Below are 13,142 nucleotides of genomic sequence, written 5' to 3' on the forward strand. Positions count from 1 at the left end.
TATATATATATATATTCAGATATTTAATCATTATTTTTTCGCATATTTTTTTCAGGTATTATTAAACATAATAGGGATCGCAATATTTTGTAAATGCTTTATTATTTTTGTAACGATCTTATTTTAATTTCAATAAGGCACGTTTCCTGCTCAGCAATTGCATGCGATGATAAAATTCTTCTCTTCGGAGCACGATTAATAGATAATTATAAAGAGAGAATAAAATCTTATAACATTAAGTTTGAATTGCGTTTGTCTTGAAAGTATTTCACTATTCATAATATTTCACAGAAAATTAAAAGAATTGATGAAAAATAAAGAGTTAAATTATATCGTGATATAAATTGTGATTGCACAATATTTCCTTCGATATATTGAATGTTGTAATAAAAATGGAATAAAACGTCAAAACAAACTTTGAATCGCGTTTATAAAATAACTACAATTTTATAAAATATGCGAAGAATTTCGGAATTCAGAAAACACGCATTGTTATTGTAAAAGGTGCGTACTGACTTGAGCATTTTTGCGCGCACGAACGATTTATCCGCACGAACGTTTGTACGGGTAAACTTCTTTGATATCAAAAATTTTTATTCGTTCATACAAAACTGTGCTCCAGTTGTTCGCCGTAAATAAAAAAATTAAAAAAAAAAAAATAAATAAATACCTTTTTCTGTTCCAATGCTTTTTTTACCCTTTGCCTTTTTTTCTACGAAAGGATCCCAGTAAACTGGCCATTTCTTGTTTTGCTATAACTGCGTCCATTTTCAAGTTATTTGCTATTATCTCCCAAGCATCAACCTTCTTATTTCTTGAAAAATGGAACTCGTGTTTAGCATCCCACAATAAGGGAAACTTTTCGTACTTATCTATTAATTGGAGAGCCATTTCATTCGTCCACTCCATAACTTTTTTTTGCGCGCACGACGTTTCAGTTTTGCATACACGTCCAAATTGAGCATCGTTTCGCACATAAATTCTTTGGTGAGCGACAAACGACGGATCGCGTTTGTGCGTGATCAGAGCGTGCGGCGAAACAAGAATGATACGTCCTCACTAGAGCATTCGTGCGCGCAAAAATGCTCAAGTCAGTACGCACCTTAGAAAAATGTACAAATAATAAATGGATATGAGAGAGTAAAAAGATTCTTGCGGCGAAATATAATATACAAAGGTTTATCGAAGTACATTATCGATGATTTATATTATATTATATTATGCGCAAAACCTTCCTCTGCGTGTCGTTATTTCCAAGTGTAATATTTTGAGCTGCTGAATAATTACTGATATAACGAACATAATTAGAGCTGTAATTAAACTGTAAAATTAAACTTACAGATATACGGCATTAATCATCTCTCCCGTATGCAATATTATAAAATATAAAAACGTGATAAAAGAAATATATTCCTCTTGGAAAAATCAACGAGAAAATCTTATAATTAATCGCCAGCATAATGTCGATATCTCAATAGCAATTACAATTGTACAGTGTATTATACACGGAAAAAAAAAATTAGCTGCCGTAGCTAAAAACTGCGTGTGGTAACTAGATTTCAGTCGTAATATATGGACAGCGAACATCTTAGCTGTGACACCTATTTATTAGGTGCAACAGCAAACATCTTAGCTGTGATACCTATTTATTAGGTACAACAGCAAACCGTTTTGCTGCAGTTTAGAAATTTATTTTGCAAACCATGATTAGCTATGGTAGCGAAAATTTTTTTTTCCGTGTACGTTATGTGTCAGTTTAATAAGAATGCGATATTAATGATTGTAATTTTCTTTGAGGAAAAAGTCACGCATCGGTTCGACACCTTTCATGTGTCAGCTGATTCGTCAGAGAAAGAACACATTCGGTGGACTTTTATAATGCACGACACGAAAACTTTGTACGCGATGAATAAATCATGGGTGCGGTCAGATGATTCTTGTTTCGAACTTTCCGATCAAAAATTCAGTTTTTCGAATATCATCGTCGTGCGAAAATTTTATTTAATTTTGCGCGTTCTAAATAACCATCCTTTGTGGAATATGCTTTTATACCGCGCCTTGCCGTAAATGTAGTAAAAGCCCTTTTACATGTAACGCAAAATGAAATATTGACGAGGGAGTATTCTTGCGTGATATTGAGGCTTTTGTTACACGACTGGTTGAAGAATAAATCATTTCAATTATTTTTGTATAGGTAAATAATAACTAATATTTGTCAGTGTTTTTATCAATGGTTTGATCATATCGAAAAATTGAAAAAAAGTTAAAATTAAAAAGAAAAGAATATGTTATATATATATATATATATATATATTATATATAACGAACTCAGAAGTTTTGTTGACATAAGATTATATTTATTGCGATGACACGTAGAAAGTGTCGTTAGTCTTTGATGATCTTTCGATACGGTACATATATATATATTCTTCGATAATTATTAATTATTATATTCTGTCGAGATAAATGAAACATTTTACCAAGGAGCGCGCTTGTTTTAAAATTTTTTCTTTTGGCATTTCTGATTATTCTAAATCGTACAATTCCTTTTTTGTCAATTAGCATACAGGTATTTATGTCAGCGATTTACGTCTTGTTCTTATACATTCTATACATTTCTTTGAGACCTTCTTTATTTATGGTACAGCCAAGGACGTATTTATATAGAAACTAATAAAATTTATCGTCTATAGATCTTTAATTATTTGCAAGAGAACCCGCGGCATTATTTCATTTAGAAATAATTATCAATCTTTCAACGTTCTCTTATATTAAATTTAAAAAAAAAACACGTGTCTCTTTCGAGACGACAAAATTACATAACTCAAAACTTTCTTTTCGATTGTATATTTTCTTCTTCTTATTCGATACTCTATCAAAATAAATAATATTCCTCCGGAAAGACAAACAAAATTTATTCGCATGGATTACATTTTTATATTGAGGAAAAATTATTCTTTTATAGCTAGCTTAGGTAACATAAAACCTTTCCGGATGTTCTCCTCCAGAACCGCCCTTGACAAACACCGGTCTGGTGTCACGTTGTTTCACGGAAAAAAAAAAAAATGTCGCTACCATAGCTAATCATGGTTTGCAAAATAAATTTCTAAACTACAGCAAAACGGTTTGCTGTTTCACTTAATAAATAGGTATCACAGCTAAGATGTTTGCTGTTGCACCTAATAAATAGGTATCACAGCTAAGATGTTCGCTGTCCATATATTACGACTTAAATCTAGTTACCACGCGCAGTTTTTAGCTACGACAGCTAATTTTTTTTTTCCGTGTTGTTTGGTGACGTGTGTTGGACCTAAGAGATGAAGGGTTTGCGTCATCACCCAGTTTCAGTCGTTCAGAGTGTGGCAAGCTCGTCGTCAGTCGATTTCCTCTATTTTTTTTCTCGCGCGTGCGTGGAACATCCCGTAACAATTCTTCTCGACTCGATGTAGCGTACTACTGAGGGTCGGCAACCTAAGGGCGCGTGTTAAAGGGTGCCGCGAATAATCGCGCATACGTGGATTCTGTCTTTTATACGCGCCATTTACGCGCGCAAATGCTTCTCTCCTCCTTCTGTCTATTCTTCGTGGATATTTTATACAACTCGAGCATGTACAATGAGAAATAGAGGTAAAATTATTTGCAATATATATTGCAAACAGTAAATGTAAAGTAATAATATATAAAATAAATTGAAAGAGAAGTTAAGTTTCTCCGAGGTTTAGTTTAGATAATTCATTAGATACTCATTTGTATTGTAAAATTTTTTAATCTTGTCAGTATTTCATTTTCTTATCGTCTAAGATCTAAGATAACATCATTTTAGTGCAAGTTAATTTTTCTCACGTGTTGCTTACGATCAAAAATTTTATTTTTTATTCTGATCTCTCTGGAAGTATATAATCAGAAAAAATAAGATAAAATCACACAAAAAAGAAGATACTTTTCATCGAGAAAATTATTTGTTAAAGTACTTTGGATACAAAATATTATTTTTGGACGTTAATCGATTAGCGATCTCATTAACTAAAATTAAGAGTTAATATACAGTTTATAAGATGCACGAAAAAAGTATTCGGGCAAGTGTTTTTATTTTTATGAATTAATGATTCTCAGGCTTGGGTACTTTTATAGAATATTTTTTTACATTTTTGATTTTACGCGATGAAATTTCATAACAATGCCTCAGTTCGATTTTCAAATGTTAATATTGGTCTAACATGCGTTACAGTGCATGATGAAGTCTCCGGATCGATAATGTCAATCTTGAAAACCGATGATTCAAGGGTCAAAGCAATCGACCCTTGTATGCACAGCATTCCGTGCACTATGACGATGCGAATAGTTGTATTACAGTAAAATCCTTTGGCGATTGTAACTCAACATTGTACACTCGATTCTCAGTTCCTGATTAAATTTTAGACCCGCGAAAATTGCTGCGACTCTTGATTACGACACGTTCACACAATTGTACCAATGATAGGGCACGAAAATTAGCATTGTTCCTCCGATCATTTCGCATTGAAACCTTCGAATTACGCGAACTCGCTTCTTCTATTCTATAAAATATTAAAGAATGAATTGATTGTACTGATTCGAATAACGCGGTATTTTCGAATTAATTAAAAGAGTGTTTAATCATTCGCTGATATTTGTAAATCATATCGAGGCAGGAAGATGAAATTATTTCAAAATCACGTTATTGCAACCATGATTGATTACGATTGGTATTTTTATAATTTAGCACTTTCCGACAATGAATATACAGGGTGTTAAAAAAAAACATTCAATATTTATATAGTAGATAGGACACTATACTGAATAAAAGAACCTTAGTAAACAGTACGTCGAAAGCTCAATCATTTCTGAAATATAAACACTCGCTTCTTCTATTCTATAAAATATTAAAGAATGAATTGATTGTACTGATTCGAATAACGCATTTTCGAATTAATTAAAAGAGTGCTTAATCATTCGCTGATATTTGTAAATCATATCGAGGCAGGAAGATGAAATTATTTCAAAATCACGTTATTGCAATCATGATTGATTACGATTGGTATTTTTATAATTTAGCACTTTCCGACAATGAATATACAGGGTGTTAAAAAAAAACATTCAATATTTATATAGTAGATAGGACACTATACTGAATAAAAGAACCTTAGTAAACAGTACGTCGAAAGCTCAATCATTTCTGAAATATAAACATTTTTGTATGTTAGCATCATGATTGACTACTGGCTTCTACGTGTCGCATGCGATGTTTACCTCAGTGTTCATAAACCACGTTCTGAATGTCCTCATTCAATTTCCATACATACTTCATAACAGAAGATTTCATGGGCAATCAGTCAGTTGTCATCAACCGGTGATTGCGGATCTATTTGGTGATTACACAGTTACAAAGTATCGTGCTGAAAATGAAATCAGCGTATTACTCTAATAAAGTGGAACATTTTCTATAAATATCGAGATAAAGAATTAGACAGATTATCTTCGTCGCATGCGACACGTGGAAGCCAGTAAGTCAATCATGATGCTAACATACAAAAATTTTTATATCTCAGAAACGGTTGAGCTTTCGATCTATGTTTACTAAGGTTTTTTTTACTCAATATGGTGTGTCCTATCTATCATATAAATATTGAATGGTTTTTTTTTAACACCCTGTATACCATCGACAATGAAAATTTTCATTTATGAGAAACCGATCATGGAAATTGATATATCAGTATATTAAATAACATAAATCTGCATCGCATTATCTCGCTCTCTATATGGTTTTATTGATTTAAATTGAATCAGTAGAACAGAATCAATAGATAATAAAAAATAAGATAATTATTTAATTTATTTTATTGCATTTATATATATATATATTTATCATGTATTGAAGAGATACTAAATTTTTTTCATTTCTTGTATATTCTGAAAAAAAAGAGATCACACGAATCTTGCAAAAAAAAAATATCTATAAAAGTGCGAATAGCTATGCTCTATCATAAAAGAGAATATAAGAACGCAGCGAACGGTATTGACCGATGTTATCTACCTATCTCGGATGTTAGCATTTTACATACGTTCCGTCTTAATATTTGAATTTAGCTTCGCATATGTGAGAAGACGGAGAGTGTTAGAAATATGTATATAGATACCTTAGGATGTATTCATACAATTCATTGATTGTGGCACAAATGACACGTGTTTATTAATCTGAAATTAATGTACCAAGTTAAGTTAATGTTCGATCGTTTAACGTAAATTAAATAGCTTTTTAATGACACGCGCCACTAATGTTATAGATATCAGTCTAGAGCCAATATTAAAGAACGAATTCATTACGTGTTAACCAACCATTGCTATTCGTTCGTGAACTTCTCACGACCTTGACGTATGACTGAAAAATATATAGTTGCTTGCCACTCCCTCTCTCCCATCTTGCGTTCTTGGTAATTATAGTGGCAGCATAAAGTACGTTACTTGTCACAACTCACAGTTGCGCGCTTATCGTCAAGCTATTATATAAAAATAATTATAATCTTTCGACTCATATAATATATTCCTATCATTCTCGTTGACTCTTAAAGTACTGAATTTAAAGCCGTTTTATATATACACTCCTGTCATTGAAAGTGATTTTTTTTTGTTGAGAAAATCAGCAAATCATCAATAACGTGATATAAAAATAGATACGCATAAATTCTTTGATGCGATCGAATAAAATAATGAAAACTTTTGCGATTTAAATTTTTAATATGAGAATTATCATATGTGATATATATTTCAGTGAATAATGTAAAGCGATAAGACTATCTATCGCTACTTTAAATTCCGAATAATAATGCTACCTTGAATTCTCCAGACAATTTAGACATTGTTATGTTGAATACGTTAAAAAAAAAACTTTTTGTTGGTTTTCGTATAAAATTATCTGTATGCGGCAGTTGTGTATTATCAAGCAACATTATCGCAAAAATATTTCTAAACGTTATATGTAAATGTTATATTTTTATAAACATTTGAATTTTTCATTCGACTCGCGTAATATAATTTAGCGAAATATTTTACCATTTGAACGTGAAAAATAATAAAAAAATTTGGTTATCACAGAGACAAAAAATATTTTCTCTCAATATTTTCTCAATTAATTTTATTTCTCTTGTAAATAAAATGTAAATTAAATTGTTTTTGATGACCATAAATAATTTTTGTTGTATTCCAATTTATCGCGATTTATTTTTATTATCAGCTATCGTGGCATTTGTAAATCTAAAGTCTTGCAAGTGTATCTGCAGACATTGTGTATCAATAGACATTTCATATCGTTATCTACCGTAAGTAGCATGTAAATGGTAATTAGTGATCTTATTATCTACATATACGAATGCTGATTTTATGCGCCTATGTAATCGTTAGCTTTTGATCGATTCTCATTTACTACATAGCAAGGAAAATATCCGTTTTTTTTTTTACCGATGGAATCATAGAATCAGACAGAATAGAATCATTATCAGCCTAGAGTTTTATCTTGGTGTTGAAAGCTTGTCATATATCATACCTGGTATGCGCGGTTGACCTCATTGATTTGTGTGAGAAATTTCTTGCAAACGGCATCGCTTAATACTTTCAACTTCGTTCGAGTTATAAAGCGAGCAAGATTATTATTGTTTATGAAACTTTTAGAACTCGCTTTCTCCTTGAACATGCACGCGAGAAATTAATATACGCAATATTTCCTCGTGCGTTGTTGCAAAAACGATTTCTGAATTGACCCTTTCTTTCTTCGATGCTTGATATTTTTTATCGGTTTGAATCATGAATAAATAAATTGCATATATATATATATATATATATATATATATATTAATCAAAATATATATAGAGTATATCTTTAATTCGTAATCAGCATTTTTATAACACGTCATGATAACACTGTGCGATAGTACACGGTATGAGTGGATAGAAGACCGATTTTATATCTAGAATCAGTAAGCATGTGAACATCATCGTCCGCGTGACTTGGTCTATGGACTGGCGATCGTTTAAACATAGCTTACGATTGACCAGCTTTACAAAGTGCTATACATACAATAAAAAGCTACACGGAAAAAAAAATTTTCGCTACCATAGCTAATCACGGTTTGCAAAATAAATTTCCAAACTGCAGCAAAACGGTTTGCTGTTGTACCTAATAAATAGGTATCACAGCTAAGATGTTCGCTGTTGCATCTAATAAATAGGTGTCACAGTTAAGATGTTCGCTGTCCATATATTACGACTGAAATCTATTTATCACACGCAGTTTTTAGCTACGGCAGCTAATTTCTTTTTTCCGTGTATCACTCGCTTCTTCGATAATTTTTCGACACAGTTTTTCGTAAGCTTTGGTAAACTATGCATATAAGTATCTACAGATGTTTTACAAAATCGAATTTTTTTTTTTCGTCTAAACTCTAAGATATAAATTTATAAAATTTTGATTATTTATATGTGACACAAAGTGTATTTTATAAGATTAATGGAGTCTCAGTAATAAAGTAGTTGTACGCGAGGCGTCTTCCGGAATGCGCGAGATCGCGATAATCTACGAATTCTGAGATCCACGACTAATCCGAGTGCATTTTTTCGTCTAACTTTTGCAGCAAGAATCCGACGTGTATGATGAAAGGGGCTTATTAGTATGCTGGATAAGCGACGGCTCCATGCTTCCGGTACGTCGCCATGCACCCTCATCTTCGTGGTCATTCTGGCACTAACTGGATGCTTCTCGTTCTGGATTCACATCGATGGTTCAGGATCACCGATCCCTTACTCCAGCGGCGGTGCGGCCGCGCCAGGATATATCCTTATATTTCCCGGAAACGTTACGCCCTCCGTGCAGCCCTACTCGATAAACGAACTTCCGTCCGATGATAAATCCACGCTGATCAACATCACGGACTTCAGATTCACCATGAACCACAATCCCTGCAATCGCACGCAACCGTTGCTGCTAATGTTAGTTCACTCGGCGCCGGGGAATTTCCTGAAGAGACACGTCGTGCGAGAGACCTGGGGTCAACAAGCGCCGGACGTGACTTTATTGTTTCTCGTGGGATACTCGGAGGAATATCAATCTAAGCTCGAAGAGGAGAACAAGAAATATCAAGATTTAATACAGGGAAACTTTCTTGATGCCTATAGAAACATGACCTACAAGCACGTTATGGGATTAAAGTGGGCTACCTATTACTGTCCAAGTAAGACGATATTGAAATTTTCTCATCTTAATTATATAGCCCGGTTATATTTTATTTAATTTGTCACACGTATTTCAGTTATAATTTATATATCGAATATTTATCGATTTATCTTAAATATATTTGTGTATTAGGATTCATAAAATAACTCAAGAACGAAAAAAAAAAAAATACATAATTGCTCTTGAAAAAAAATACATAATTCTTTAAATATAACATCTTGTTCCTCTAAATTTCATTCATACATGTGATATTCGATCATCGATTATTTTAATATATACAATATATTACGAATATATTATGCATACATAACTTTGATACACATTGTTTCAGGTGCCAAATATATTCTTAAATTAGACGATGACGTTTTTGTTCATTTACCGGCCATGCTGGACTTTCTAACGCGTGGCCTCTCGCCGTGGGGTGCAAGACGTCTGATTCTCTGTGATCTTCTGTCGGCTTCCACAGTGAAGAGATCCTGGCGCTCAAAGTGGCGCGTCTCTCCTCAGGAGTATCCCGGTAGACTTTATCCCGCGTATTGTGCCGGATGGGCAATCTTATACTCCCCCGATAGTGTATTTATATTGTACCGCGAAGCCCAGAAGGAGCCGTACTTCTGGATCGATGACGTGCACATTACCGGGACACTGGCTAGGAAAGTAAATTTAACGCAAACCTCATTACACTCTTGGGTGCTTACGACCGAGAGCATGCGGGACCTGTTGTCGAACCCGAGTACTCGACGAGATTTTCTGTTTGGGCCTCCGGATTTAACGGAGAGCGGGATACGAGCCTTACATAGTCTGGTTACTAAACCACGGCCTAGTAGCGAAAGCCTATTGAATTAAACATGTCTAATAGAACAATTTCGGTTATATTTCGGGCGCGATGTAACATGAGGAAGAGAGGAGAGAGAAGAAATATGAGCAATGAATGTTCTTATACTTTCCGCGTATCTTAATTCTATATACATGCGTGTATCTGTACAATAGTCCAGTAAGTGTTCGATTATTTGCACAAACGCCATATTATGCATAATGCATATGTAATAGTGCGTTACATATATGTGCATATGTGTGTAACATATTGTTACATGGTGTGTAATATTATACATATGATGTGTAACAAAATATTATGGAATTTACAATTGTCTTATTTAAGCAAGGATTGAAACCGGTATAATTTCATTGAATTCAGTTTCTCGCACTAAAGTGCAATGTTACACCAATTGTCACATTTCCAGTGTCACGAATAACATAGGGATCAAACTTTGCTGATTTGTCGAGAATTAAAGTTCAAACTCAAATCGTTGAATAAAGTACTGATTTCAATCCCTATATCAAATATTTATATAGAACAATACTCAGAGATGAAAAGAAAATAATCTCACTTTTAAAGTTTAAGAAAAAAAACTCGTCCTTTTCTCTTCTAGATTGCTAATTTGTAATCAGGGCTTGTAATTGAACATTGTTTCACGTTAAAAATAATTTTCAGGATATTATGTTCTTGATTGTATATATGCTTCAGATTTTTTAAATTTCTTAATTATTCAAGTCATTATTGCATAAGACAGATAACAGTATCTAATAATTTGCAGCACAATTGCAATTGATACCTGATTTTTCATGTACAGATTGTAGTAATTCAACCGTCTCTGGCTACTATATAGGACATACGCACATATGCACGCACATACATGTATAGATCTCTATGTTAAACGAGGGAGAGGATCGACAAGAATGTTTCTCGTTATTCAAAACAAATTTAATGACATTTTTGTTTGCAAAATCTGTCACGCAAAATAGAAAATTCTACGATTATATTGTAATTATATTGAAATGAGAATCAATTAATTTTTAACAAACCGTTATGAGCCCTGATTATTGCATATATTGAATTAAGTTAAATCTGGTATGAGAAATCACAAAAATATTCTAATTTAAAAAAATGAAACACAGCACATATTTTTTTATTTATATTTATAAAAATGCCAACACATTATATGGGGAGAGTAATATTAGTATATTTAAAGAGTTTTACGTATCTCGTGATGGAAGACATTCTTCTCTCGCAGTGATAGAAATTTGCGAGATACGAGTGTGTTATACTTTATTGTAAATTTATTAATCGGCGACAAGAGATGAGGGAGTTCGTACATGGAGCCACACTTGTGAATGTACTTAAATGTAATGTAATTAACGAACAAATTTAAGATATTATATTGTTATGCAATTAACGAATCGAATTAATATTGTTATGTAGCAACAAGTACAACCCCAAAACAAGGGTCCACTCACAATTAGATACAGAGATCGCAGATATCTGTCTGTTTTTGAATGTCTATAAATTTTTTATGTGAATCCGTTTTCTTTTCTTGTCTTCTTTTGATCACGATTATATTCGGTACTATAATAAAAAGTACGTGTCTGCAAATTGTAACGTGTCAAGAAATGTAAAATTGTCCATTTAGCTTTTAGTTATGTTTAGTGATTTCTGTAGGATATCGATGATCGATGTGACAACTCCGATATTACTTCGCACTTCGCATTGTATTATCTCTCTTTCAATCTGAAAATACAACGAATATGTCTACGGAATAAAACACGCAGAATTCCACTTGCTAGCACGTTATATTCGGAGCCGAATTTTTTCTTGTGATATAACGGAGAGACGATTCGGGCTCTACCGTCAACTCAAGTATTTGCAAATTCCGAAACTAGGCAGCATATTCGTATATTACAGTATAGGATAAAAAGATCTGATGATAATATTAATTATTTAAGGATTTCATGCATTATATTCCTCTCGACGTGGATATTCTCAGACGTTTTTACTGATGTATCAAGTTTTTTCTCATATATCATCTTATTTATATATTGTTTTCGGAAAGAGCAAGTAATCTCTCTATCGCGATAATGTCAAGTCGCATAGTATAATTCTTGTGATGGAATAAATACTTATAATTTCAATAAATAATGGATTATTTAAAATACAGTGTATTTCTCATTTTTATTCGTATTGACTTTATGTAACTTTTAATTAAGTCATCTTTGTATATATGTATGTAAGTTATCAATCATATCAAATGTATGATTTAATATGTAAAGAAACGTATAAAAATAATTTCTCAGTAGCAGAAGTAATGTTTGAAATATATATTAATTTAAATACTACATTAAACATTAAATATACTGCATTATTGCTACGTAAAAAAATTATATTTTAACTGTTAATTAATAATTACTCTGTCTAAATATTTAAATATAGATAATAACATTACATCTGTGATAATATAAAAGATTTGGATATTATAGTTGCCAAGAAGGGCAACAGAGAACGGAAATAATCGTAACACATACAATCGGATATATATTTTATTGGTCCAGCTGTGTTTAACTACGTAGAACTATTTATAAAACTTTACAAAATGTTCAACATGGGTAGGGCAATAAGGGAACCTTGCTTAGGTATATTTACAAGGCAACGGAGTTACGCGATTTCTAAGAATCGATTGACGACAAGCATAACATTATATAACATTAAATATAATTATCGCAGAGATTCCTCCAATGTGTGAGGATTACGATATTCCGATTTGAGATATTTTCTTTATAAACGCAATTTCGTGATTGTGCAAATACCTTCAAGCTCGGATTTCGGTTTAACTAGAAAGATTCGCTAAGAGTATTTAATATTGTTATTAAACAATTTGAGTATAATATTTAAAAGAATTTTAAATGCCATACAACATTGCGAGGCACGCGTTTAATCCTTTGTACATTTATATTTTACATAGATACGCACACAACTAATTTTCAAAAATTATATATTGAAAATTTATAATATTTAATAACAATACAGGAATGATAAAATTTATCAATAACTAAAGTGAGATAAATATCA

The 13,142-nt window shown here is 32.3% G+C and overlaps 1 protein-coding gene across 4 annotated transcripts in view; it reads left to right on the top strand.

The window, feature by feature from the left end:
• The window catches only part of LOC115243287 (beta-1,3-galactosyltransferase 5), an 18,779-nt gene extending 6,552 nt beyond the window's left edge, over positions 1–12,227 (top strand). For 3 of the 4 annotated variants that reach the window (XM_029820127.1, XM_029820125.1, XM_029820126.1), the window contains exons 2-3: positions 8,643–9,239; positions 9,573–12,227. In XM_029820127.1, the coding sequence (XP_029675987.1) occupies positions 8,681–9,239; positions 9,573–10,087 (1,074 nt within the window). In that variant the 5' untranslated portion in view covers positions 8,643–8,680 and the 3' untranslated portion in view covers positions 10,088–12,227. Of the gene's footprint in view, positions 1–5,506; positions 5,523–8,642; positions 9,240–9,572 lie in introns of those variants that run through there. The other variant, XM_029820128.1, reaches the window with a different exon arrangement.
• The last annotated feature ends 915 nt before the right edge of the window (positions 12,228–13,142 follow it).

This window comes from Formica exsecta, unplaced genomic scaffold (genome assembly GCF_003651465.1).
Source record: "Formica exsecta isolate Colony F162 unplaced genomic scaffold, ASM365146v1 scaffold72, whole genome shotgun sequence".
In the NCBI taxonomy this organism is placed as follows: Eukaryota; Metazoa; Arthropoda; class Insecta; order Hymenoptera; family Formicidae; genus Formica; species Formica exsecta.